This window comes from Pituophis catenifer, unplaced genomic scaffold (genome assembly GCF_029215685.1).
Source record: "Pituophis catenifer annectens isolate HBS135680 unplaced genomic scaffold, rPitCat1.0.hap2 SCAF_9, whole genome shotgun sequence".
NCBI lineage: Eukaryota > Metazoa > Chordata > Lepidosauria > Squamata > Colubridae > Pituophis > Pituophis catenifer.
This window is the reverse complement of record NW_027256889.1, coordinates 28,337,962-28,364,908: the sequence shown is the minus strand read 5'-3', so window position 1 is coordinate 28,364,908 and position 26,947 is coordinate 28,337,962. Positions and strand designations below refer to the sequence as shown.

The 26,947-nt window shown below is 41.1% G+C and overlaps 1 protein-coding gene across 3 annotated transcripts in view; it reads left to right on the top strand.

The window, feature by feature from the left end:
• THRAP3 (thyroid hormone receptor associated protein 3) overlaps positions 1-26,715 on the top strand; it is a 49,514-nt gene extending 22,799 nt beyond the window's left edge. The window contains exons 3-12 of one of the 3 annotated variants that reach the window (XM_070950154.1): positions 2,159-2,318; positions 7,456-8,337; positions 12,146-12,895; positions 15,001-15,173; positions 17,276-17,381; positions 20,197-20,281; positions 22,683-22,864; positions 24,370-24,565; positions 25,119-25,265; positions 25,455-26,715. In XM_070950154.1, coding sequence (XP_070806255.1) covers positions 2,182-2,318; positions 7,456-8,337; positions 12,146-12,895; positions 15,001-15,173; positions 17,276-17,381; positions 20,197-20,281; positions 22,683-22,864; positions 24,370-24,565; positions 25,119-25,265; positions 25,455-25,676 — 2,880 coding nt within the window. In that variant the 5' untranslated portion in view covers positions 2,159-2,181 and the 3' untranslated portion in view covers positions 25,677-26,715. Of the gene's footprint in view, positions 1-2,158; positions 2,319-7,455; positions 8,338-12,145; positions 12,896-15,000; positions 15,174-17,275; positions 17,382-20,196; positions 20,282-22,682; positions 22,865-24,369; positions 24,566-25,115; positions 25,266-25,454 lie in introns of all 3 variants that reach the window. The other 2 variants (XM_070950153.1, XM_070950155.1) reach the window with 2 other exon arrangements.
• Positions 26,716-26,947: the final 232 nt, after the last annotated feature.

Here is a 26,947-nt window from a genome sequence, read left to right as displayed (position 1 = left end):
TGACCACTACCTCCCGCCCCAGCGATAGCCGACAACCATTGAATGGATTCCATCTTGCTCTGGGTTCCCCAGGCCCACTGCCAGAACCAGGTCTTCAGCGCCTTCTGGAAGAGTATTAGGGTGGGGGCTGTTCTAATCTCGGGGGGAATGATTTTCCAGGGAGAGGGAGCCACCACGGAGAAGGCTCTTCTTCTGGGTCCCACCAGGTGTATCTCCCTCAGGGATGGGACCGCAACAGTCCCTGCCTTCCTGCTCTGATGGATCAGGTAGATGTGAACAGCAAGAGACAGTCCCTCAGAAAACCTGGTCCCAAGCCATGAAGGGCTTTAAAGATGACAGCCATCACCTTGAATTGCACCTGGAAGCAAATCAGCAACCAATGCAGCTCCCGCAGGAGAGGTGATATATGTGCGCACCGGGATCTGTACAAAAAAGTGCGGACCGCTGCATTTTGCACCAACTGGAGCTTCCAGGTGCTCTTCAAGGACAGTCCCATGTAGAGCGCATTGCAATAGTCAAGACAGGAAATTACTAAGGCATGAGTGACTGTGAGTAGAGATTGCTGGTCCAGGAAAGGGAATAACTGGCGTGCAACTCACGGTTGCGCGAAGGCCCTCCTAGCTGTGATCGTCACCTGCTCTTTGAGCAGGAGTCGTGAGTCCAGAAGAACCCTCAGATTACGCACAGGGTCTGTTTGGGGTAGTGCCACCCCATCCAAGACCAAAGATGGCAATTCTCCATGGGCCAACAAACCCCAAACCCAGAGCCACTCGGTCTTGCCAGGGTTTAGTTTCAACCCATTGCTCCCCATCCAACCCCTAACAGCCTCCAGGCACTGTGAGAGGGAGGACACGGCATCACTTAACTCATCATGGGTTGAGACATACAGCTGAGTATCATCAGCATATTGGTGATACCTCAGTCCATGGTGATGGATGATTATACAAGCTGTATAGTCACTACTTTACATTGTAGCCAAGTGTCATTTCTTCAGTGTTGTCACATGAAAAGATATACTTAAATATTTACAACATGTGAGGTGGTGTACTCTCTTCTGTGATATACTGTAAGTATGAACCAGCAGTGTGCTGCAGCCACCAAAAAGCCTATGCAATTGTAGGCTGCATCAACAGAGGGATAGCTTCAAGATTACATGAAATGATAATACCACTTTATAATGCTTTGATAAGACCACACTTGGAATACTGCTTCCAGTTTTGGTTACCATGCTATAAAAAAGATGTTGAGACACTGGAAAGAGTGTAGAGGAGAGCAACAAAGATGATTAGGGGCTAAAACATGTAAAGAACGGTTGCAGGAACTGGGTATGTCTAGTCTGGTGAAAAGAAAGACTAGGGGTGACATGATAGCAGTCTTCCAATATCTAAGGGGCTGCCACAAGGAAGAAGGATTCAACCTATTCTCCAAAGCACCTGAAGGCAAGACAAGAAGTAATGGATGAAAACTTATCAAAGAGAGAATTAACCTAGAATTAAGGAGAAATTTCCTAACTGGGCAGATTTAACCATAGTTTCAACTGGGAAACTGTGACTATCCTAGCTAAGTCAAGTGCAAGATGTCTATAGATGATCTGTTTCCTTTTATCTGCTGTCCAGAGTTGCTGTAGTGTGTTTGTGCTCATCTAAATAGAGTTCTTACACAAGAGAACTCTTGACGAGCACACACTGGTATGAGATGACTTACAGCAAAACCATTTTCCTATAGAAACACTAATGCTTCAAAAACATTGCAAGTTGACAAGATGCTGTAACCAACATTTGAAACTCTGGAATACTTGGATAGATTCCTCGTTTATTTTGGCTACAGAAGAAATCCTTGGTGGCTGCTTGATTGTGACTTAGTTTGCTACCACCAATGCTCCTCAGTGTCAGCACCTCTTCCTGAGCTCTAGTACTTCGTTAAGGTTACAGTTACAGTTTCTCCGTTATAGTTTGCAGTAAGGACTTGAGGAACTGACAAATGTAATTAGTTGTTAGACATAAAAGTAACAGGCTAGAAATTTTGTAAACAGAATTCTTAAAGCTTGTGTGATCCTAGTGTTGTTTCTTTTCTCCTTTCAGAAATTATTCAGTAAAAAACATTTCCCTTACTACAGAGGAACAGTCATTGATGTTGGTTACATTTTCTCTGTTGACAGATTAGTGAAAGGATTTATCAGAGATGTCAAAAACAAATAAATCAAAATCAGGGTCCCGTTCTTCTCGTTCAAGATCTGGGTCCCGGTCTCGGTCTCGGTCTTTCTCAAAGTCTCGATCTCGGTCTCGATCAGTTTCAAGATCAAGGAAACGAAGGCTGAGGTGAGTATTTTGGGGTTGTGTCTGGGGTTGGCAGATTTTTGCCAACAAATGCTTCACCTTCAGATGCTCATATGAAAAGAATGTCTACTGTATTACAACTGCATGCCAGAAGTTCTATTCAATAATTTTATCAAGATGATTCTTGATCATTCATGAAAAGAAAATCTGTGATTTCCATATTTGGGGAAGGATTTTGGGGGGGGGGAGGTAGTTTTTGGCCACTGGCAAGTATTTGCTTTTCTTGTTCTTTTGTTGTTGAGGAATACTATAAATTATAAGAAAACATTTCCCGTTCTGTAAATTGACAGATAAAATGAGAGTTGTTTAAAAACATTGTGTTTTGTGGTTAGTCCCTTTCTACTGTTCAAGAGCAAAGAGTAACTGCAGTATGTGTAAATGTTTTGATTTCCCTTCAAAATCTTCAAGCTTTTAACTTTGTAGTTACATTTGAAGACTCTGTAAGTAGAAAACAGTTTAATATAGATAGAAAGCTAGTGATTTCAGCTCCCTGATCTGAATATTGTGTTGTTGCTGGTAACTTCCAAAAAGCAAGAGATAATTTTTGGTGTGGTTTTCTGATTCCTTATTGAAACTTGGACTCTTAAATAAAAAGGAACAGTTGTTCAGATAATCCCAAATACAGTTGCAAGAAAAAGTATGTGAACCCCTTGGGATTACGTAGAGTTTTGCATGAATTGGTCATAAAATGTGCTCTGAACTTCATCTAAGTCACAACAATAGAAAAACACAGTCTGCTTAAAATAATACTACACAAACATTAGATGTTGCCATGGTTTAATTGAACATAACATGTAAACATTCACAGTGCAGGGAGGAAAAAGTATGTAAACCCCTAGCTTAATGACTTCTCCAAGAGCTAATTGGAGCCAGGAGTGAGCCAACCTTGACTCCAATCAGAGTGATGATATTGGATGTGTTGCTGACAGCTGTCCTGCCCTTTAAAAACACACACCTGTTTTGGGTTTACTGGTTTCAAGAAGCACTGTCTGATGTGAACCATGCCTCGCAGAAAAGAGCTCTCAGAAGACCTACGATCAAGAATTGTTGACTTGCATGAAGCTGGAAAGGGTTACAAAAGTATCTCCAAAAGCCTTGATGTTCATGTGTCCACGGTAAGACAGACTGGACAAATGGAGACAGTTTAGCACTGTTGCTACTCTCCCTAGGCGTGGTTGTCCTGTAAAAATGACTGCAAGAGCACAGCGCAGAATGCTTCATGAGGTAAAGAAGAATCCTAGAGTGTCAGCTAAAGACCTACAGAAATCTGGCACATGCTAACATTTTTGTTGACACATCTACAATAAGGAAAACATTAAACAAGAATGGAGTACATGGGAGGATACTATGGAGGAAGCCATTGCTGTCCCAAAAAAATATTGCAGCACGTTTGAAGTTTGCAAAAGAGCACCTGGATGTTCCACAGCACTACTGGCAAAATATACTGTGGACAGATGAAACCAAAATTGAGTTGTTTGGGAAGAACACACAACACTGTGTGGAGAAAAAAAGGCACAGCACACCAACATCAAAACCTCATCCCCACTATAAAACATGGTGGAGGGAGCATCATGGTTTGGGGCTGCTTTGCTGCCTCAGAGCCTGGACGGATTGTTGTCATTGATGGGAAAATGAATTCCAGAGTTTATCAAGACATTTTGCAGGAAAATGTACGATCATCTGTCCGCCAACTGAAGCTCTGCAGAGGATGAGTGATGCAACAGGACAATGACCCAAAGCATACAAGTAATTCAACAAAAAAATGGCTTCAACAGCACAGAATACGCCTTCTGGAGTGGTCCAGTCAGAGTCCTGACTTCAACCTGATTGAAATGCTGTGGCATGACCTTAAGAGAGCGATTCACACCAGATATCCCAAGAATATTGCTACACTGAAACAGTTTTGTGAAGAGGAGTGGTCCAAAATTACTCCAGATCGTTGTGCAGGTCTGATCTGCAACTACAGGAAACGTTTGGTTGAGGTTATTGCTGTCAAAGGAGGGTCAACCAGTTATTAAGTCCAATTAATAGTTCACATACTTTTTCCTCCCTGCACTGTGAATGTTTACATGTTATGTTCAATTAAACCATGGCAATGTTAGGATATGGTTTGAGCCTCACAAGTTGTCTAGGCAATATATGTGTTCTGTGACTTTAATATTAATATGTATTGTGTGACTTTAAAGTTTTACTGCTGATTCATTGTAATGCTGAGTCATGCTGTAATTAGTTGTGAACTATTTAAGGAAGGTACTGTAAAGTATTCAGTTGATGATAAGCTACCATAGTGTGTGGAGTTGCTATCCATTGTTGCTATCATCGTTGGATGGATCTGCTACCATCGTGGTTTGTGAACCAGAGTGAGTTTGTTATTCTAACCAACTAATGTTTGTTTGGTAAGAAGATTTGTATCACTGGACTGATTTAACTGGCAAAGACTTGGATTTGTTTAAAGACTATGAGATTGTTTTTTCACTATAAAGTAAACTTTTGATAAACCAGTTTGCACATCTCTTATTCATTGCTCTCAGCAACATTACTCTGTGCTCTACACTCTGCTGGTTGGTAACATAACAACAATATCCTTAACATTGGTTATGGGCCCAGGGCCAACCAGAACTAACTAGGATTGTTAAAAGCTAAACTGAGAGTTAATGTGAATAGTACAAACTGTGTTTGTGATATACAATCCAAGTGAAGATGGCACTAGAACAAGCAGCAAATTTTTCCATGATAACCCGGCTGGATGGAACAAACTATGTATCCTGGTCTACAAAATGTAATATACTTTTGCGTACAGAAGGACTGTGGGACATAGTTAATAATCCACCGGATGTAACAGCATGGAATCCTGCTGATGAGGAAGATGCGAAGAAATTAGCCAAATTTAACATCCTAAGAGGCAACATCTGATGTTTGTGTAGTATTATTTTAAGCAGACTGTGTTTTTCTATTGTTGTGACTTAGATGAAGTTCAGAGCACATTTTATGACCAATTCATGCAAAACTCCACGTAATCCCAAGGGGTTCACATACTTTTTCTTGCAACTGTAGCTGCTTAGGGACATGCCTTGCCTGTTTATGTGGTTACTCTGCTTTTCAGAAACCAATTAGTCTCCGAACAGATTTCTTTTTCTTTGCTTCCTGTTGTATTTAATTACATGTTTAAATAATTGAAATTATTCTGTGTTTTGTTAGGCTACAGACACAAGTAATTGTTAATAATTAGAAGGTAGTTTTTTAAAGAAACATGTGGGAAAGACAACTGTATTCTGCAGTGAAACTGAAGGGCTTTCTTTCCAGAGGGCAAAACCAATAGGAACATCTGCCTAAGGCTGGGAATATGCAGCAATATTCAGAAAAGCAAATGGAAACCATCTCTGTGTGCATAATGTGTCTAGATGTGGAAACCTGTTGGAGAAATTTTTGTTTTGTGAATGGCTTGATTAAAGAAGCAAAATGGAAAAAGCTGGCATGTACAAATCATTTGGGAGAAATTTAGCAATCTCTCAGAGGTAGGATTCATTTCTTCAGGATAATGGCTGCGGATCATAATCCTTTGGCGGAAGAAAAAGCTGTAGCAGCTGGTTGCTTTCAGTGACTCGGTTGAGAAAATTGGCTGGATTATATTTGTATCTCTCTCTGGAGAGTTTATATTTTCTTCAGTTTGACAGCCTGTTTAGGGTATGAGTCAGTCATTTGCCTCTCTCTTCATTTCTCCTAACTTTGTGGAGTGATTTTATTATTGATTATTTAGGCCAAACAAAACCTTCTTTGCTGTTGTACAACTTGGGCTGCATCCCACGTTAGCGTGTCTTTCGAAATGATTTTTGTGAACAACCTCCAGGCAACTGGTCTTCAGTAATTGTTAACATAACCACTTGGGGACTGGTTCTTCTGTGGGCTGATTAGTTCTTTTAGAACTACTGTTAATTAGCTCGCTTTCACTGGATGCACTAGGCTGTGTGTCTGTTTCGTCTTATGTTCCTGGAACCGTTTGCGAATGAGACAGTATCCCAGGTAAGTCGGTCTCTTTCCTATTTTTATCAGGGAGAAAGGTGTATTGTGTTGCTACACAGCAGTGACTTTTTATGTTGACTTACATCCTTGTAACAGTGCTGCAAGATATATTAGGCTGAGTATGTATGTTCCAAAGTCAGGATCTGGGTTTCCCTAGTCATAGTTTTGGCCTTCGAACTACATTGGCTTTCTAAGGTGATGTTAGTTATACCATTTATAGCAAAATAAAATGGACTTGCTCAAAACTTTACACATGTCACAAAGTACACCTCCAGTGTTATATGATTTATAATCATAAGGCTTTGTTTAGCTTTATAGTAGATTTCAGCTTTTTTACTACAGTGATATAGATCAAACTTGGTTCTGTTCATTTTTTAAATTAATTTCTCTGTTTTCAGGGTTTAATTTATAGGTTTCATTCAATCCCTGCCAGGTTTGTTCTCTATTGCAGCAGGAGTTTTAAAAGACTGATAGTCCTTTGAGGTAGGGTAGGGTAGGTCAGGAAAGAGGCATCACAAGGATTACTGGAATTCTCTTATAGGGTATAATAATAGAATATTGAAAGCCTGACAGAGTTACCTTCTGCCTTCTCAAAAGTGAATCAAGACAAGATTACCTTGAAATTCTTTCCCATCCCTTCCTCTTTCCTAGGGCCAAACTTGTTTATGTAATCTTCCTTGCGTTCCTTTTTTAAAGTTATTTCCCTACTCCTACAAAGATAGATTCAGTCACTTATCTGAAATAGTATAGGTTCTCCTGCTTGAACAGAGGGCTGGACTAGAAGACCTCCAAGGTCCCTTCCAGCTCATTCATTCATTCTAAATTCAATTCAATCCATTGTAGTTGATATTTAGAAGTGACTGCCTCTTTCTCAGTACCCGTGTATCTTAATAATGTTTTTGTAGGAAAATCAAAGCAACTGCAGTAACCAATTTCTTCTAGCTGGTAAATTCTTCTTAATGGTAGCTTTTTAGTAAGGAGGATTGTTCTAAGAAATTCTAGAAAGGGAATCTTTATCCTGTCATGCAAGAAAGAATAGGGTTTTGAATTACATTGAAAAGTATTATGTATATTTACCAAATATCTTTTTTCTCCTCAGTTCTAGGTCCCGCTCAAGATCATATTCTCCATCTCATAACAGGGAGAGGAACCATCAGCGAGTATACCAGAACCGGGATTTTCGAGGTCATAACAGAGGCTATCGGAGACCCTATTACTTCCGTGGAAGAAATAGAGGATTCTACCCGTGGGGCCAATATAACCGAGGTGGTTATGGAAATTACAGGTCTAATTGGCAAAACTACCGCCAAACATACAGCCCTCGAAGGGGGCGTTCTCGTTCTCGGTCACCAAAGAGAAGGTCTCCCTCTCCGAGATCCCGAAGTCATTCTCGAAACTCTGACAAATCATCATCCGATCGTTCAAGAAGGTCTTCATCATCTCGGTCATCTTCTAATCACAGCAGAGCTGAGTCCTCCAAGCGTTGGTCGTTAAAGGAAAAGAAATCTAAGGAGGCTCGGGGGTCCCAAGGTGCTGGGGACAACCAAGGGGATGACTCCAAGGAACAACCCTTCTCAGGAGGAACTGCCCAGGATGTCAAGTCTTCAGAGGGGTCAAAACCCTGGCAGGATGTGGGAACCTACGGCACCAGCGCAGCCTCAAGGGCCTCTGCCATGACAGAGTTGAGTCCCAAAGAGCGGAGTCCAGCGCTAAAGAGCCCTCTCCAATCAGTCGTAGTCAGACGCCGATCACCCAGGCCAAGCCCACTTCAGAAGCCCAGTCCAACATCTTCCAATCCTTCCCAGCTGGGCTCAGCTCTGCAGAGCGGCAGCTCCTTTCAGGCAGGCTCACATCAGTTTGAGCATGGTTTAGCCAGCCTGAGCCCAACCAGGAAGAGCCCAGTATGCAAAAGCCCCACAACAATCAGTTCCATTTATGGGGCCTCTCAGAAGGAGGAAATAGGGTCAGCCTTTTCCAAGAGGCAAGTGGTCTTAACTCCTGGAATTGATTAATTGTTCCCTTTTTTGGTTGGAAGCTGGATGCATAATTTTAGCTGCTAAAAATAATGTGGGTTAATGGAATGATTGCCCTTTCTTTGATGTGACTGTGGAATAAGTTGCTCTTGGTGGAGCCGTGGTGGCATAGTGGTTAGAGTGCAGTACTGCAGTCTATTTCTGCTGATCACCGACTGCCAGCAGTTTGGCAGATCAAATCTCACCAGGCACAAGGTTGACTCAGCCTTCCATCCCTCCGAGGTGGGTAAAATGAGGACCCAGATTGTTGGGGGCAATAGACTGTGTAAACCGCTTAAGAGAGGGCTGTAAAGTACTGTGAAGCGGTATATAAGTCTAAGTGCTATTGCTATTGGATATTTGCTGCTAGCAATGAATTGGATCCAGACTAAATTTGCTGCTATTCCTTCCAGTGAGATTTAAATCATAATGAAGAGCACTTTATATTATTTTAACAAGCTGTACCTAAACCAGGCTTCGTTTGGATACAATCCATTTCATGAAAAAAGTAACTAAATTAAATTAGAAGAAATAAAAGAGGTATTTTGGGAAACTATTCCACACCCTGAATGCATGTTTAACTTGGGTAATTTTAAATACAGGTAAACCTCAACTTAGAAGCGTTAGTTTAGCAACTGTTCAAAGTTACAATGGCACTGAAAAAAGTGATTTGCAACAGATCCTTGCACATTTTACAACTGTTGCAGCACCTTCCCCTCCCCCCACATGGTCACGTGATCAAAATCTGGCAACTTGGCAACCGGCAGGTATCTACTACCAATGGTTTCAGTGTCCTGTGGTATAAGTCAAGGGCCACCTATAATATTATTCACATAAATAGCTGAAGATGTTTTTGGTTAAAAATTAATTGAATATCAGTAATGTCACATTTCAGATTTAAAGCTCTACTCAAAATTAATATTTACAAATATTTTAAAATAACCTTATTTATATATTTTAGAAATTGGGAGATAAATCATCAAGTGGTTCGCATTCTAATTTTACTGATAGGTACAAATTACGTATATACATTAAATATAGTTTGAAAAATGGCCGTCCAAGAAGTTAAATGCAGTTTTGATTTGGGATTGGATTCATTCCAGAATTCACCTTTTTCATGCATTTTCCAGAACTGTCTGAAATAGTCCCGCATAACAGAGCTTGGGTTTCCTTGTAAAACTTTGTTTAAATTAACCAATTCCCTGTTCTGTCCACATGAATGGAATTTTTATTACACTATACTTAGCAAAAAAACAGCTTGCAATTGGAATTTGGTCTTTGCCTGAGTGAGCTAACAAGCTTGAAATGAATTGTTAGAATGGAAATTGTGAACAGTGGAGCCAGGGAAACCTGAAATCCATGCTTTTTGTGAAACCCAGCCAGTGGCATTGTTCACACTAATTGAAATGGACCAGTCACCTGTGCTTTAATGTTAGGTAGGCAGTAGAAGAAACTTCAGGCTTGTATTTTCTGTATTCCTGTCTTGGTGACACTAAACACTAAACTTCTGTTTTAGATTAAACCCCAGTTTGTGGCTTTATCCAATACAAATCATGGATGAGAGTGGCTAGTGGAATCCAAATTATTTTATGAACTATAACCTGATGTTTAGTGCCACTAATCCTAATGCCTGTAAAAGTAGCCACATTTTTTCAGACATTAGGAAGCAAAGCACCGCTAATTGAAAAGAGAAGCAAAAGCTTCTGAATCTGGGAGCAGTGCCAGAGGGAGGGTACATAAATCCCAAGGCTTGCCTACGTTCAGCCTTATGTATTTAACTTAAGAGTTACTTCTCAGTTGTTGTTATTTTTAGAATTGGACAGATTTTTAACCAAGAATGGAAGGCAGTTCGTTAGGATGCTTGTTGAGCTTTCCTGAAGGATTTAAATCCTTAATGTGTATTACAGTGAAAGGGCTCTGTGCTCCAGTAGGGTTCAGCCTTGAAGAGAAATGGCACAAATTGCACTGGGCAGTGCAAATTTAGGAAGAATTCACCCACCCATTTCCCCCTTTCATTATTGGGGATTGAATGGCAGGGCAGACCTAACTAACTAATTATTGGGACTCCTGCATGAAGGTATTTTTCCCCTAAACTTATAACAATAGCTTACTTTAAAAAAAAAATGATAATAGCAGTAGCACTTAGACTTATATACTGCTCCATAGTGCTTTACAGCACACTCTGAGAGGTTCACAAAGCAATAGTTTACAAGATAAATGGTGCAATGCAACTATGTGGCCATTAATTCTGGCCTCTGCTGTCCAGGGAGGAAATTTTTGTACTCTTATCAGGAAAAGCTGATTTTTAGACATTACTGGAATATTATTAGAGCTGCATTGGGGTTGCTTTCACAGCTATCATTTATTTGTTGCTATGTGGCAACACAAGATTTGGTGATCCAAGGTAGAGTACAATTTGAATAGACTGATGGCTTATGTTCACAATATGGGGAATAGCAGGAATATATTCCCTCAGTTTACCATGTTAAATGGTATATTTTAAACTTCTTTAAACTTTAACTTATTCTTCTTTTCTGAGAGAGTTCTAAAATAGTTTAAACTAAGTAAGCTAGGATACATGGATACAAAAGAGTTGTTAAAAATTGCATAACATAGGAATGTCTTTAGAGGCAGGAGGTAGGAGATTGATCACAATTTAAATAGAAATCTGCAGAAATATTATTTTGGATTTTTTTGTATTATAAACATTGTAGAAATGTGTTGAATTTCTCTTTTGAATCTCTGAATGTACAGCTTAGAATTTTAACACTGTTGCCTCTTCAAACATCCATTATTGCAAATAAGGTAATGTAAATCAGATTTCAGAACATTGCTATAATCATTGTTCTGGAGCGGAACCTTTCTGGTATGCTTTCAGAAGCATTTGGCAAGATATTTGAAAGAACACACACAATATTTGTCGACCTTTGTAATCCATTCTTGGGCTTCACTTCTAGCAAGTGTGTTCAAAAGTCAACTTGTACATCCAGTAAAAATTAAATAATGAAAGCGACAGTTGTGATATACATCCTTGGGCAGGATGTATACTTGCATGTTACTTGCATGTTTTAAAAATAACCGCCATGTTATGAAAACATCCATATCAATATACGGATGTTAATATTAGCTGATTTGATAATCTTGGTAATTTACACATTCCTTTTAAAAGCCCATTTAGTATGGAAGAATAGTTGTATTGCAGCTAGAGCTGTTTTGAATTCCACCTCTGATTGAACATTAAACTGTTTTTAGAGCTGGATGCAATAATCACTGGTATCAGATTAAATCATCAGATCTAGTTAAACATTGCCATTCTTGATAAGTGTTCATTTCCTCCCAGCCAATTAAGTATTTTTCCGATTAACTTTTTTGCTTTATTTGTGTTTTGAATTGTCTATAGCTTCCATAGGAGACATGCCTTCAAATATTTGAAGTAGCTTTTGAGCCTTTTATTTCCATTGTGTGTTACTTAAAAGCACAGCAGTCCAAAGTGAAAATGTTGATGGTTTAATTCTTCAGAAACAGGTTTGTAAATGAATACACAGGTTGGGTAAGATCTTTTACATATTTTCTGCCTTCTAGCTGTGGCAAAAGATTGTAGAAAGATTGACATTTTATTGCTGTTGCTAAGGTATTTGTTCCCAGGTTCAGGTGTTAAACAATGCAAAAGAAGCTAAATAAACATGGGTCACACATCATCAACAGGATCTTTTCCAGATGGCTTGATTAGATCTTCCAGGAATAACTGCCTGAAATATCCCCTCTCTTTACTCATAGGTACCTGGAAGAACAAAAAGCTGAGAATGGGAAGGACAAAGAGCAGAAATTGTCGAATGCAGAAAAGGACAAAATGAAAGAGAAAGGAAGCTTTTCTGAGATGGGATTAGCGGATGGTAAAACAAAGTTAGATCCTTACGCCTCTAAAGCTGATACAGAAAAGATGTATCGTGGGAATCAGTCCCCAAAGCGCTATAAAGTCCGAGATGATTTTGAAAAGAAAATGGCTGAATTCCACAAGGAAGCCCACTATGGCAAAGAGGAGGCAGAGGAGCCAGAAAAGAAAGTCAAGGGCAAAGGACGGAAGGAATCCAATTTTGATGAGGATGAGGATGAGGAGCCCAAGTTTGTGAAGACAGTGCCTGCTTCCAGCAAAAGCCAGGACGAAGATCGGGCAGGCAAATGGGAAGGCCTGGTTTATTTACCTGCAGCCAAGGAGAAGCCGAGGAAAGCAGAAGAGATGGCAGAGGAGTCCTATACTGACTCCTCCAAGAAAGACGAGAGGCAGGCAGCCAAAAGAGGAGAAGCCGGGCACCGAGGGTTTGTTCCAGAGAAGAACTTCCGAGTCACCACTTACAAAGCAGGCCAGGAAAAAATGGCAACTTCTCCCCCACCCCGAAAGGTCCCAGAGAGCAGAGAGAAGACGAGCATGCGGGGAGAGGGCCTGGCCGCGGGCAAATCCTCCTTTTCCATTACTCGTGAAACCCAGGTCAACCTTCGAATGGATTCCTTTGATGAGGATCTTGCTCGGTGAGGCATTCAGCATGTCTGGCTTTGTAGGAAAAGAAGGAAAAGGGAGGTTGGGGAAGATATGAATGCCTGTTCTATTCCCTCTCTCAATAGAAAGAATAAATCAGGAGCTGTTTAAAAATAAGCCCAAATTTCTATTTATAGAGCACTGTACTTGCTCTTGCTGCTAAAAATACATGGGTGCCAGTTGCTTCGTAAAAAAGTATGAACTAAATATAATTTAGGTAACATTTAGTGTTAACTCAAAAAATGGGGGCTTTTTTAGCACACAATCAAAAGTAAAATGTAACCCTCAGCCGAGGAAAAGTTGTGCAGACCTGGGTTACAGAATGAAAACTGAAAAAGATCCTCACTGAAGCACCATAAGAGTGGCTATTATTATCTTATGTATTTGACTTAAATAGCCATTCGTCGACTTACAATAAAATACATGAAATGTTAAAAAACCCACATTGGAGCTGGGTGTCATGCAAAGTTATCAACCCAGCCAGAAGATTGGCTCTTTCAAGCAATCAATCAGAATAGAAATGGAAGGAAGGTCTGGAGGTCTTCTAGTCCAACCCCCCTACTCGAGCAGGAGATCCTAGACCAGGGGTCTTCAAACTTGACAGCTTTAAGACTTGTGGACTTCAACTCCCAGAACTCCTCCTCCAGTCATGTTAGCTCAGGAATTCTGGGAGTTGAAGTCCACAAGTTGTAAACTTGCCAAGTTTGAAGATCCTTGCCCTAGACCATTTCAGAGAAGTGGCTGTCCAGTCTCTTCTTAAAAGCCTCGGTCAATGGAGCACCCACAACTTCTGGAGGGAAGCCATTCCACTGGTTGATTATTCTCACTGTCAGGAAGTTTCTCCTTAATTCCAGATTGTTTCTCTCCTTGATTCATTTCCATCCATTGTTTCTTCTCCTGCCCTCTGGTGCTTTGGAAAATAATTTGACCCCCTCTTCTTTGGGGCAGCTCCTCAAATACTGGAATACTGTCTCCCCTAGTCCTTCTTTTCTCTAGACTAACTAAACCCAAATCCTGAAACTGTTCTTCATATATTTTAGTCTCCAGGCCTTTAATTGTCTTAGTTGGTTGTCTTTGCACTTTTTCCAAAGTCTCAACGTATTTTTTGTAATGTGACCAAAACTGGATGCAAGATTCCAAGTGTACTAAGTGGTACTAATATTAAGTACTAATACACTCACACACCCAGAGTTCCAGACTCGTGCACAAAACCACTCTTAGTGTAATTATAGATAAATTACGCATGTCTATAAAAATGCTTATTAGGTCTCGCCTGAAATCTGACCCTAATTAATGCTGTTTTTAACCCAGGTCAACTCAGATGCAGTTATGCTAATAGCGGTATAGAAGTCTCATTCTTCTCTTGGCCAGTGAAAACGAAGCCTCAAATCTCATTTATTAAGCATGATCAAAAGCCCTTTATAAGCCTGTATTTAGACAGTACATGGTGCCCAGCATTTTTGTCTCAAAGCTTGCCAGTCTGAAAAGTAGCATGCACATTAGTGGAGTGGGGGAGAGAAGAGAAAATACGTTGTACACATGAATTAATATATTTGTTGCAGGACCTCTGTGCTAATCCTGATCTTTATTCAGCAGTTTCCAATGAGATCAATTCTGACTGTTATCCAGCATCATAGTGAAGAACTGATGTTATGACTACACCCACCCACTCTGGATTCCTTTCTTCACATAATGACTGCTTAACTTGCCTTTTTATACTAAAGCAACACTGTGTTTCTTGCTTACTGAAACATTGCTTGTGGCTTACTATGGATATTAGATCCACACTAATATCTTTTTTCTCACTGTAGCCCCAGCTTCAAGAAGAGAGGAATGGGAATGGCTTTCATTTCACAGCTCTTGGGGACAAATTTCCCATTCCTCTCTTGAAGCTGGGCTACAGTGAGAAAAATGGTATTAGTGTGGATCTAGATTTGGAGAAATAATACCAGAAGAATAATCCTCAGAAGGTGGGTATACCATAATCTCTTGACTTTTAGAGTGCCACATTTTACATCGCTGTGATTTCCAGCCTGGAAGTAGCCTTCTGTGGCAGCTGTAACCATTCTTACATGATCTTTTGCGTATGTTTTTACAGCCCAAGTGGGATTTTGGCACAGGAGCGCAAGTTATGTCGTGATTTGGTGCACAGCAATAAAAAGGAACAGGAGTTCCGTTCCATTTTCCATCACATCCAGTCGGCCCAGTCTCAGCGAAGTCCCTCAGAGCTCTTTGCTCAGCACATAGTGACCATTGTCCATCACGTGAAAGGTGAGTTCCCTGGACTTTGTAGGCCATCCTGGCACTGCTGCTTTCTCAGAAATTGGTGCACAGTTCTCTGTTTCTTTTCAGTAGAGCAAATGGGGAAATTCTTCCATAGGGAAGATGTAGTGAATTCTGCAACATGCAGGAGATTGGATTGATAACTGCCTTGGGCAGTGGGTTGGACTAGAGGACCTCCAAGGTCCCTTCCAGCCCTATGATTCATTCCTATATTATTTTATAGGAATTGTTTTTGAAAGATTCTGGAACAATTTCTTCATTTTACCTCTTAGCTGATTTTGATTCAGTTGAACTTCTATTTAGTTCTTCTTCTAAGATGAGTCAAACAGAAATAAATTAACCCAAATCATTTTATTTATTCCTGATTGTTGCAAATTATTAATATATTTACAGTTTTCATATATCAGTATTTCAGATAGAAATCACAGCAGTACTTTAGGGTGTTATAAACTCTGTGGAGGCTGTTTTGAAGAGAAAGTCCGCAGTCAGGGGTTGCTGGCCCGGCATCCCAGTCTCTCAGAGGAGGGAGCTTTATGCATCATGCTGAGATGAGCACATGGAATGGTACAGTTCTGTTTGAAAGAGATGGGAAATATCTGGGAATGAAGCTGTAAAAGCTCACAAGTTAAAACTAGTATTTTGAATGGTACCCATAAACCTAGAGGAAGCCAATACAGCATCTGTAAAACCAGTGTTACTCATCTGCCAGCTGTAGGCAACCACCTTTTGTGCTAATTGAACTTTCCCAATAATCTTCAAAGTCAGCCCCAAAGAAAATTCCTACTAGTGTTGAGCCAATAGGAAAAAACATTCAAATTGGGAACATGTATTGAATCTGGACCTAAAGGACCCATGCAATGGCTGTGTGGTACTGACAGATACAGTGAACGTGCCTAGCCCAGAACTAAACAGCTTCACCTCTCTAGACATGAGTTATTGTGCAGGACCTTTGTGAACAAATGGTAACAACATTGTCACAAGGAGAAGATTGGTGACTGAGAACGTGTGTAGCCCTGAAGATGCACATTGTAGGATTCTGAAGCCTTGCTATTGAATTGCAGCAACCTTATTAGAAAACACAATAATTCATATGGGAATGGAAGAATAGAATAGAATAGAATAGAATAGAATAGAATAGAATAGAATAGAATAGAATAGAATAGAATAGAACAGAACAGAACAGAACAGAACAGAACAGAACAGAACAGAACAGAACAGAACAGAACTTTGTTGTTACTTTAAATGTACAATCAGCATACATTAACATGAAATTTCTTTGCATTCAGCTCTCAAAAGACAACCATTATACATAGACCCACATACACACACATATATGACCCAGAGAGACAGATGAGACTGGAGAAAATATACTGCTCAAAAAAATAAAGGGAACACAAGCAGAAGACATCCGAGATCTGAATGAATGAAATAGCCTTATTAAATACTTTGTTCTTTACATACAGTAGTTTATACACTGCTCAAACAACTAAAGGGAACACAAAACTACTGTATGTAAAGAACAAAGTATTTAATAAGGCTATTTCATTCATTCAGATCTCGGATGTCTTCTGCTTGTGTTCCCTTTATTTTTTTGAGCAGTCTAGTTACTGGACTGTAGCCCCATGGAATAGCTGGCCTTCTCTGAGCCAAGAGAAAGAAAACAATTCTCCACATATGGCTTAGCATTATTGTCTGCTTCCTGTTCTTTCCACTTCTTTGTCTGCTTCTACCTAAGCAGTGAAAAAAAATGGATTAAAATGTCTGAAATTCAGGGTCTGGAATAAAAAGTCTAGGAGCAGGATAGTTGCGAAAGTGAAGAGTGGCATAGAACGCTCCTTATTTTTCAGGAGGCTCCTGCTCCACGTCACGCTTAGTAGCATCAGGTGGCTTTAGTGCCAGGAGGAGCTTCCAGTTAAAAGACTTTTATACATCTAAGCAGTGAGGTGGATCCTCTCCTCTTTCTCTCTTCACCCCCCTCTTCACTTCTCTACTGTTTGCTTCTTGAATCTGTTGCAGAGCCCACTTTTATCTTGTCCTAAAGTCTATATACAATATTAACAATATGGTGTTTCCTCATCGCAAACCAACAGAGCATCACTTTGGGTCTTCAGGAATGACGTTGAATGAACGCTTTACAAAATACCTCAAGCGGGCAGAGCAGGAGTCGGCTAAGAGCAAAAGCCCTGAAATCCACAGGTGAGTGGAACTTGGCATGAAAGCAGAGTAGGCTCAAGTGGGAGAACCGAGGGAGCCTTAGCATGGGACACACACAGGAAGAGAGATTGCAGGGTTTTAAGGCTTGCAATAGAGCTGGACCCAAATGGTCTTTTAAAAGATGCAGGGCTGGGTGTACAATTTCCCTGGATTTTTACAGAGAAAGGAAAAGGATTGGGAAATCATGGGAAACCGGGGAATCCGCAGACTGCTGGAGAGGGGACCGTGTATACAGTACTCCATGTTCATATATTACTTTCAGCAACCTCATAGCTGAAAGAAGCCCAAACGCACCCTATAAAAAATGATCTGAAATTCTCTTCTCTTTTGAAATAATTTCTAAAACAAAATTTATGCAGGAGACATTCTATGCCTAGTATTTGATTTTACTTTATAGCTGAAAATCATGAAGGCTTTGAAAGCCTTTGTGGTCCTTGCACAGCAAAATCAACCTGTCAGTTGACTGCTTGGTGTTAGGCAGCTGATCAGGACCAAGCACTGCTTGATTGAAGGAGCATGTGGGGGGAAAGATTACGCGTGTATGGGCAGATGTATTTTTACCTGCTTGTCCTGACCTGCTTCCCCCAGCCCCAACATCTCACAGGTTAAAACTCTTATCACTATGGCCACAGATTCTGTACAAAAATATTAATAATTGGCCAAAAAAGGTATGAGTGCTGAAACTTTATTGAATTTCCTGAACATTTAGCAGGATGAATAGCATTTCCATAAATTAAGACATGTTTCCTCAATGCTAAGGACCAAAAGCAAACAGAGACTTCGAGGAAGCCAAATTCTGTTAGATCGTTCCATGCTGTGGTTTATAACTTTGCAGTGTTTCAAGAGAATGCACAACATTTATCTCTCAACATCTCTTTGCCTTATCCCAGGATTAGCAATGGCAGCTTCTCCAAGGCCATGAGGGGTCTCACAATCAGGGTCCCAAAAGGTGACATACCATCCAGGGTTAGGTAGTGTTATACAAGCTTATTTATTTATTACAATTATTTGTACCCATCTATTACAAGATGCCAGGCGGTTCAGTCAGCCAAACATCATGTTATAAAGCTGAAATTCACTCCAGCAAGACTCAGTGGCTGTAGACCATCCAGTTCCAGAGATTGATCAGCTGCAGCTGTTGGTCAGCTGCAGTTTCCCAGATGGGTCTAGTGCATAGTTTTGGGGAAGGAGGGAAGGGGGAATGGACTCCGCTCTTGCTCAAGGAGTGGTAGCAGATGTGACCAAGAAAGCTTTTGCCCAGATTCATCCCTTTCTTGGGTTACGTGGCTCTGTTTATAGTCTTGTGTGTGGATTACAGGTAGTCCTCAACACATTTACAACCATTGCAGCATCCCATGGTGACGTGATTTAAATTCAGATGCTTGAAAATTGACTCATATTTATGATGGTTTGCAATATCCTGGGATGATGTGATCACATTTAGCAACTTTCTAGCAAGCAAAGTTCACGGGAAAGCCAGATTCACTCAACAAACATGTCACTAACTTACCAACTGCAGTGATTCACTTAACTGTCTCACTTAGCAATGGAGGTGTTGGGCTTAATTGTGGTTGTACGTCAAGGACTACTCTAGTGCACTTTACAGAGAGCTGCCGTTGAAGACTACTCGGAGGCTACAATTGATCCAAAATGTGGTGGCCAAAGCAGTTACGGTCCTACCTGCTACGTCCATGTGGTGTCACTCTTTCTCAAGGGGCTTCCCTTGGTGGGCTTCCAGGTGCAGTTGATGGTACTAGTTGTCATCTGTAAGCCCACATGGTGTAGAGCTTGGCCATCTGCAGGTCCTCCTATCTGCAATTGTGCCTGCCTGTCCAATAAGGCTGGCCTCATTGCTTCGCATCCATCCAACGATGGTGTCTGCTGGGCTGCAGAGTCTCCTGTGTGGTTTTGCCTGCCTTTTGGAACAGCCCATCCCTGACCCTGCCTGCCTTTAAAAGACCTGACTCATTCCACAGGCATTGGGCAGAGGGTTTTTTCTTTTACAAACTATAAAGCTACCACTAAAGGAGAGTATTTATAACTCAGGGGTGAGCCCTTCACTCATAAAACTGTCCACCCGTACAATGAGTGCCAGTGGTTGTATGGTAAGCACAAGGATACCATACTATTTTAAAAATCCATTTGTTGTTAAAATAAAAACAGCCATTAAAAGACAAACGTGCAGGATCCCAAGGCTGAAGCCAACTTTTCAGAGCTGTTTTGAGCACAGCCAGGGCTGAGACACCTTGGAGGTCTGCTGTTCCAGAACGCAGGTGGTGACAGAATTGTGCTGCTTGTGGTAGTGTCTTCCTCTGGTGAAGAAGTCATTTTTATTCTCTTCGTTGTATTGTTTTTAACCATTGTAAACCATTCGGAGATATGCATCAGGGCACAACCCAGCAATGGGAAAAGAAATAAGGACTCCCTCCCACCAAAAACCCAACATAGCGATCTTAATAAAAATGAAGTTAAAATCAAAGGAATACACACTGAAAATCAAGTAATTAAAATTAAACAGCCTCCCAACTTCCTGTAGAGCTATAGCAGATAAGATAGAGACAGGCAATTTCCTTACAACTGCTGAAAAATAGTCTGAAGAAAGCAATCTCCGCCTTTTAAGAGTGGGATGAGAGTTATTTACCTCTGAGATGACTTTACTCCCAGTCTTAAAATCCCCCAAAACATTAGTAAGAGGGTGAAACTGACCAGGTTTGTTCATAATCTGATCATCAAAAAAGACCCCCCCCCCCCCAAAAAAAAGGCGTCTCTTAATCGTGGCTTGCCTTTCTGTGTTTAGGAGGATAGACATTTCTCCAAGTTCTTTTAGAAAACATGGATTCTCACAAGAGGAGATCAAAAGTTCCAAAGAAGCAAGCTACAAGGTAAACGGATGCTTTTGATTTGGGTTCATCTGTGTGCTTTGGGCATGAACTTTGGGTTTTTTAAAAAAAAGTGATTTTTTTTTAATTTAACTTGCTCTCTACTTAAGTTTGTGTTTTTCTTTCAAGGATGGGCATAATTCTAAAAATGAACTACAAAGGGTTAATTTTTATTAAAAAAATGTATCAACAACCTTTGTGAAGTGGTTAGAAATATGGTAAATGACCACAAAGTCAATTGAGGTTGAGCTTGAGACAAAAAGTGGATTTTTGGAAACAAGTGACCTTGATGATGGAAGAGACTTTTTGTGATATTTTGATGCTTGTAAGTATAACTAAATCACTTGTCTTACCCGTGATATTTTCCAACCATGTTTTCAAAAAGACATGCATGTCAGAAAGAGGAAATTAAATCAAATTGTAAATAAGCCAAATCAAAGAACATTTTTGCTAATGTGTCATTTCCTGTTGAATTCTATTCATTTATTTTAAAATGCTGTTGAAAATGGAAGCCTTTTAGATATGCACAGTGACATTTCAGTAGGCCCTTTATTTTAATATTATTATTTATAGTTTTGAAACAGAAGTATTTCATCTTTAAGCATTGTCTCTTCACCTTCATGCAAGTTTGTTTTAAAGTATTTTAACAATGCTATGAAACTGTTTACTTTCCTATCATGCCTGTGTTCTCTGTTTTATCAAAACCCCTGTCGCTTCTGAAAGACAATAGATGAGCCCCGATGGTGAACACAAAGTTATGTTATGTGCATGAGGACACATGAATAGGGACATTCTTCTGATTTGCAAACAAGAACTGCTTAGCTCTGTGAGGAATGGAATGCATTGAATAATGGCTACATCTCCGGGTTTGGATGGTGATACTTGGTGACAAACCAGTTTCCACTGTGGTGATAAAGTCGTCTTTGTCTTCTGAACTGCAAAGGGTTACTCTTCACCTGTGGAATGCACAGTGCAAAAATAAAAAAATAAAAAAAAATTCTCCTAAGAACAAGTGCCAATTTCTGCTCTAATGGGGCTATCCTATATTTTTACTGGGAAGGGTACTATAGACTTGTGTAAGTACTGCTTTAACAGAGAGCTGCTAATGCTTCTCGTTGGGGTTAAGGGAACTCTTCTTTGACCTGTTATTGTGCAGTCTTGCCTTGTGCCAGACTGGAAGCTGTTGAATTGGGTCAAGGCCCTGCACGGATCAACTGTTTCAATAATAAGCAGCAAGACTTGTACAGATCTAAAATGATTTTTTGGATGGATAATTGCAGTGCTTCCTATGAAGGCTCGGCTTTGACATAAAATTTAGTTTTCCGACTACAGTATTTTCTCTGATTCCTGCTTATTCTTTTCTCCTTTTCTGCTCTGGAGAAAATCTCAATCTCCCAAGGATATGTGATGGTTATCTGCAGTTCCATTATGCAGGTGCTAAATAAACATGACAATAATTCAGAAGCAGCAATTAATTGCACATTTATTGTACTTTCAAAGTTCAGTGTTTCAAAGAAGTCATATTTCCAATAGCAAATAATAGGTTTGGCAAGGAGCAAGAAGGAAGCAAGGAAAGGGAAGAGAAACTTAGTCCATTGCTGAGCAGTTGAAGCAAAATCTAGGGTTCCTTTGGGCAGATGAAGCTATGCAAAAGGCCCAGGCACCAGACTTTGTCTCCTGGGCCCAGACTGCTTTCTCCTTCATTTGGTTTCCATCAACAGAAGTTTTTTCAGGCCTGTTTTTGTGTATGTGTGCTTGATGTGTTTGCAGTGCACAAATCTAAGCTTAAGTGGTGATTCTTAGCAAGAGTCTTCAAAATGCATAAGTGTTGGAGGGAGACTGGACAAAAGCATGGATCTCCTGGGTTGCTCCTACATATAAATTGATCCAGGGTGAAACTTTTCTGCAAAGCTTCTGAGGCTGAATTGCAGCTGGATGCTTCCCTTTCTCATTTTCTCTCAGTATCCACAGCCAGGCTTCTCATTTTTGGGGAAGGAATCCTTTTTTAGGAAGAGGGGGATTCTATGATTTTTAAGTCAATTTCCGGCAGCACATGACCAGTATTTTTTCCCTGCCCCAAATAGAAGTGATAGCTTTTGGTTTTATTTAGTGGTGGTGGCCCTTGAAGTTGCACAGAAAGGTCTTGGCTTTGGCTGAGTTTCTCTCTCACTTTACCTGGTTTAATAACTTGGCCAAGACCCTTCTGTACTCTGGCTGGGAGAGAAATGAGTGCAGAAAGAGTGGGAGAGTTTCCCTGTTTTCAGACAATTTGTTTGCAACAGCAACATAATGTGTGTGATGTCCTTGGTGGTTCCTGTCCTAAATAAGATCAACGCTGCATCTGTGAAGAAGCTGCTAAAGGCTCAGTTTAAAATCCTTTTCCTTATTGTTTTTCTTCTTCCAGGCTGAGAGCAAATACAAAGATGATCCAGTTGACCTGCGCCTTGACATTGAAAGACGTAAAAAACATAAGGAGAAAGATAAGCGAGGAAAGTCGAGAGAATCTGTGGAATCCAGGCCTTCCAGTCATTCAAGAGAACGATCAGCAGAGAAAACAGAGAGGCCTCACAAAGGCTCCAAAAAGAAGTAAGTTAGAGGGGAGCACATATTCCTCCCCCCCCATTATTATTTCCTTTTAATTGAAATGGTTCAATGGCTTGCAGACCCCCCCCCGCCCCCCAGTGTTAGCAATGAGGAGAGTCTTTCCCAGCCTGCATGTCCTCAAGATGTGTAGAGCTGAATTTCCAGAATTTCTCATTCAAGAGGAACATTGAACAATCCGATGCCCCTTTACTACATATTCATCAGATCCAGCTGCCACCTCATGCAAGCAGGGAGGGGCACACTTTGTTTTCTGGGGAGGCTGTTTTTTAGGAATAATTTTAATTACTAGTTTCAAGGCACCAGAATGTCAAAAGTAACCTCAACATTTGTGATTTGGTTTTATTCCCCATTAAGCGTGGAGGATGAGGCTCTGTCAAGTTGCCAGGATTCATGAGATCTAAGTCCCCTGCTCCAAAGTCCCAAGAGGCTGGAGCAGTTCACGTGCTGCTCCAGGGCCTGGGGAGATCGATCAAATTTGGCCTTGTGCAGACTTTTTGCCTACTCAGACCCCCTTTACCATGGAGGTATACTGAGAATGTTCTTACTTTCCCTCGTCCCTGTTAAAATGAATCCCTTTAAAAAAAAAAAAAAACTTGGATATTGAAAGATATATAAGAAGACAAAGTAACAAGTTACCTTGCACAATATATGTGCCATTTTTACTTCAACAGTGCTTCACTGAAGTCAGCTTTGCAGTCCTGCAGAAATTGAGTTTAGCGTTTGAAGAGCTGCTTTCAAGAGAAACTAGGCCTGTGGGACTCTCTGGTGATACCTGGACTGTGCTAAAGCAGCCGTACCCTGGTTTACATTGATTGTTCACTGGGAGCCTAATGACATACAGGTTTAATAAATTAGCAGTACAGACAGTTCCTTCCATTTCATAGCTATAAAAATAAAATGTTGACAAAGAAGAGAGATGCCCAGTGTTTTTGCTCAGATTCCCCAAGATTGGGATTAAACAAATGCCATTCTTGCTCTTAAAACAGGGAAAATCTGAGACCTAATTATTGCCCCTTTTGTTTATGGAGTGCAGTCAGTAAAGGCATTTGCACCTGTAAATTTATTCTGGCTGCTATAGAAAGAAAAGGATTGACTGAGTGGTAATTTTGTTTTCAGGAATTAGATCTTTCCCTTGGGGAGAGAGTGGGACCAAGGCAGCTACTTAGCTTTGTATCATTTGTTGGCTGTGGCTGCCCAGGTATGCCCTCTCTACCCCAATCCGGGGTAGAGCTCCATTTGTGTAAGTGGTGGGTGCATGTGTGAAACCATCCTCTCTCTCTCTCTCTCTCTCTCCCCCCCCTTTTTGCTGGTCCACAGAGTCAGAAAGGTTGGGGACGGCTGCCCTAGGCTTCAGTTTTCCATAAGACAAAGGGCAGTGCAGGCCCTGACTCATTTTTAAGGTAGTTTCTCCCCCTAACAAGTAAAGGGATTACTGAGTCTCTGTGATTCTGCTTCGAGCCAGCTCTTCTGTGTTTTTGGTGTCCCAGGAAGCACCGACGTGTCCGGGAGAGATCGAGGTCAAGCTCTTCGTCCTCACAGTCTTCACGCTCCTATAAAGCAGAGGAGTATCCTGAGGAAACTGAGGAACGGGAGGAGGCCCCTGCCTCCGGCTTTGACAAATCCCGCCTTGGCACCAAGGAGTTTGCCGGCCCGAGCGACCGGGGCAGAGCCCGAGGAACATTTGTGAGTGTCCTTTAAGGATATACATCTCCTGTGCCCTGCAAAGCCCCTCCAGAAATTATCACCAAAGTGGACTGCTTAGTTGGACGAAAGGAAAAAAACTATTAAATTCTGAGAATTATCTTATTAGCTGCCACTAATTAATTTTAATTGAATTAATCTAGATTTTATCCTGGCCCAGCCTGCTTTCTAGTGCTCATGGCCAAATGTGATCCTTGGTCCTAAAGGTGTCTCATTCTGTGACTTAAGATAGTCTTCTGCTTTGAGCTCTTTAGGCCCCTGCTTGAAAATAATATATCTCAATATTTCCAAACTCTGGTGGAGCATAAACACGGACAGATCTCTCCAGAGTGATTTTTTAAAAGTTGAAACAAATCAAAGCAGCCTGTGACTTCCAGTTGTCTTGAAGTCATTTCCAGAGGCAAAGAAAACCCCTCCATTTAGGTTTCCCTTTTCCTTTCCCGTTTGAGTAATTCCTCCCCCCCCCCATCCCAGAACAAATTGACAGAGAAGGGGCTTCAGACTTAGCCCTGCTCTGCCTCCTCCTCTTTAGCAGCAGTTCCGGGCCAGAGGCCGTGGCTGGGGAAGGGGTACCTTTTCCGGCAACACCAACAACAGCGGCACCAGCGCTGACTTCCAGAAGCGAAACCGGGAGGAGGATTGGGACCCCGAATACACACCCAAGAGCAAGAAGTACTATTTGGTGCGTGAGCGCCTCCTCCCGTTGGGTGGGGCTGGGCGATCCTGACCCTTCGGGCAGAACTTTCCTGGTTACGATTGAGCCCCACCCCGGCCAAAGCCAGGCTCCCATTTGTGTCAGGGGCTGAGGAAGCATGGGGAGTGTGGGTTTCAGTGGCTAGAGCTTACCAGCTGACTCCCTTTTCTCCTTCAGCACGATGACCGAGAGGGCGAAGGTGGCGAGAAGTGGGCGAACCGGGGCCGGGGCCGAGGCCTCTTCCCCCGAGGCCGGGGACGGTTCCTGTATCGCAAGTCAAGCACCAGCCCCAAGTGGGCTCACGACAAGTTCAGTGGCGAAGAGGGCGAGATAGAGGACGACGAGAGCGGGCCGGAGAACAGGGAAGACAAGGATGTCCTCCCACCCGTGGCAGAGTAGGAGCCGCTGGTGACACGAGGACGGGAGGGGGGGGTTGTCTTTGATCCTGATTGGCTAGTTGAATGTTTTCCTGCTCTTTGGTTTCTCAGTGACCCTGGAGGACGGTAGAGTTGTGCCCACTATTTTTGGCAATCATTTCTGTCTTTTTTAAATGTGGTGATAGAGATGAGTAATGTCTTGCTCTTTTGTTTTCCTTTTTCCTGTTTGTGGATTTTTTTAAAAAAATCCTTTATTTTAAGCATTTACATATATATTGACAATATGCCCTTAAATGGTTAATTTCAGAAAGGTCTTCATGAATATATACATATAATGAATAGAGTTGGGGGAAGAATAAACATCTGAATAGAAACTGTTGGGACCAAACTCTGTAGCGTTTTTAATTTACAGGAATTTTCCCCCAACTGAATTTAGAACTATATCTTTTAAAGGTTTTTTCCCCCCCTCCCCCCTTTTCTGCTGAAATTTTAAAGAAGCATGGCGCAGTGGGGAAATTCATTTTCCTCCTTCCATCCAATTACAGATCTCTTCTTGAATGATGTTAGCATCTTCATTTGTTCATCCAGACTCCTTTCATACTTCTTTTCCTTCCCAATGTCAAACTGAACACATTTTCAGGATCACAGTTTTATAAGAAACTTCTGAATATAGTAGATTAAAAAAAGCCTGTAGCATGAATAAAATGAGAATTCTTATTATATTAATCTTTTTTATAAAGCAGTTTTGATTTACTTGTGTGGTGGCCATGGTCACTTGCTGACAATTGGCTTGTCATTCTTTTCAGCTTTAAATCTGCAGTGCTTAAAAGATGCTTGGTAGATATAGCATTCTTACTCCCAAGCCCACAAGAGAGATTCTGATTGCTGTGAGGAGAAATTATTCCCCCAGGAATCTGGCTTTGCCGTGCTTCCTTTGGCTCCCCTACTTTCCCCTCTGTGAGTTCATTTTGTGGGACGGGTGCTGTTCCTGCTTAGCAGAGCAAATTCTTAGCAAATTCTTGTTTTGCCTCCTTGTTAAAATAAAACTATGTTGAATTGAACTTTGTGCATACCATTTCATACTGCCTTTGTACTAATCCTTTTGTTTCATGGCTGCAAACAGCCTTGCACATTGCAGTTGTCAGCAAAAAAAAAAAAAAGAACGAACAAAAATAAGACCTCAGAAGTAGTGAGAAAATGCTCATGGTGGATCACATCTTTTGTTCAAGCTGAAAAAGGGAGTTCTGCATGGATGAAAGTGGATGTGAGATTCTGTGCTTTACTCTCTACCTT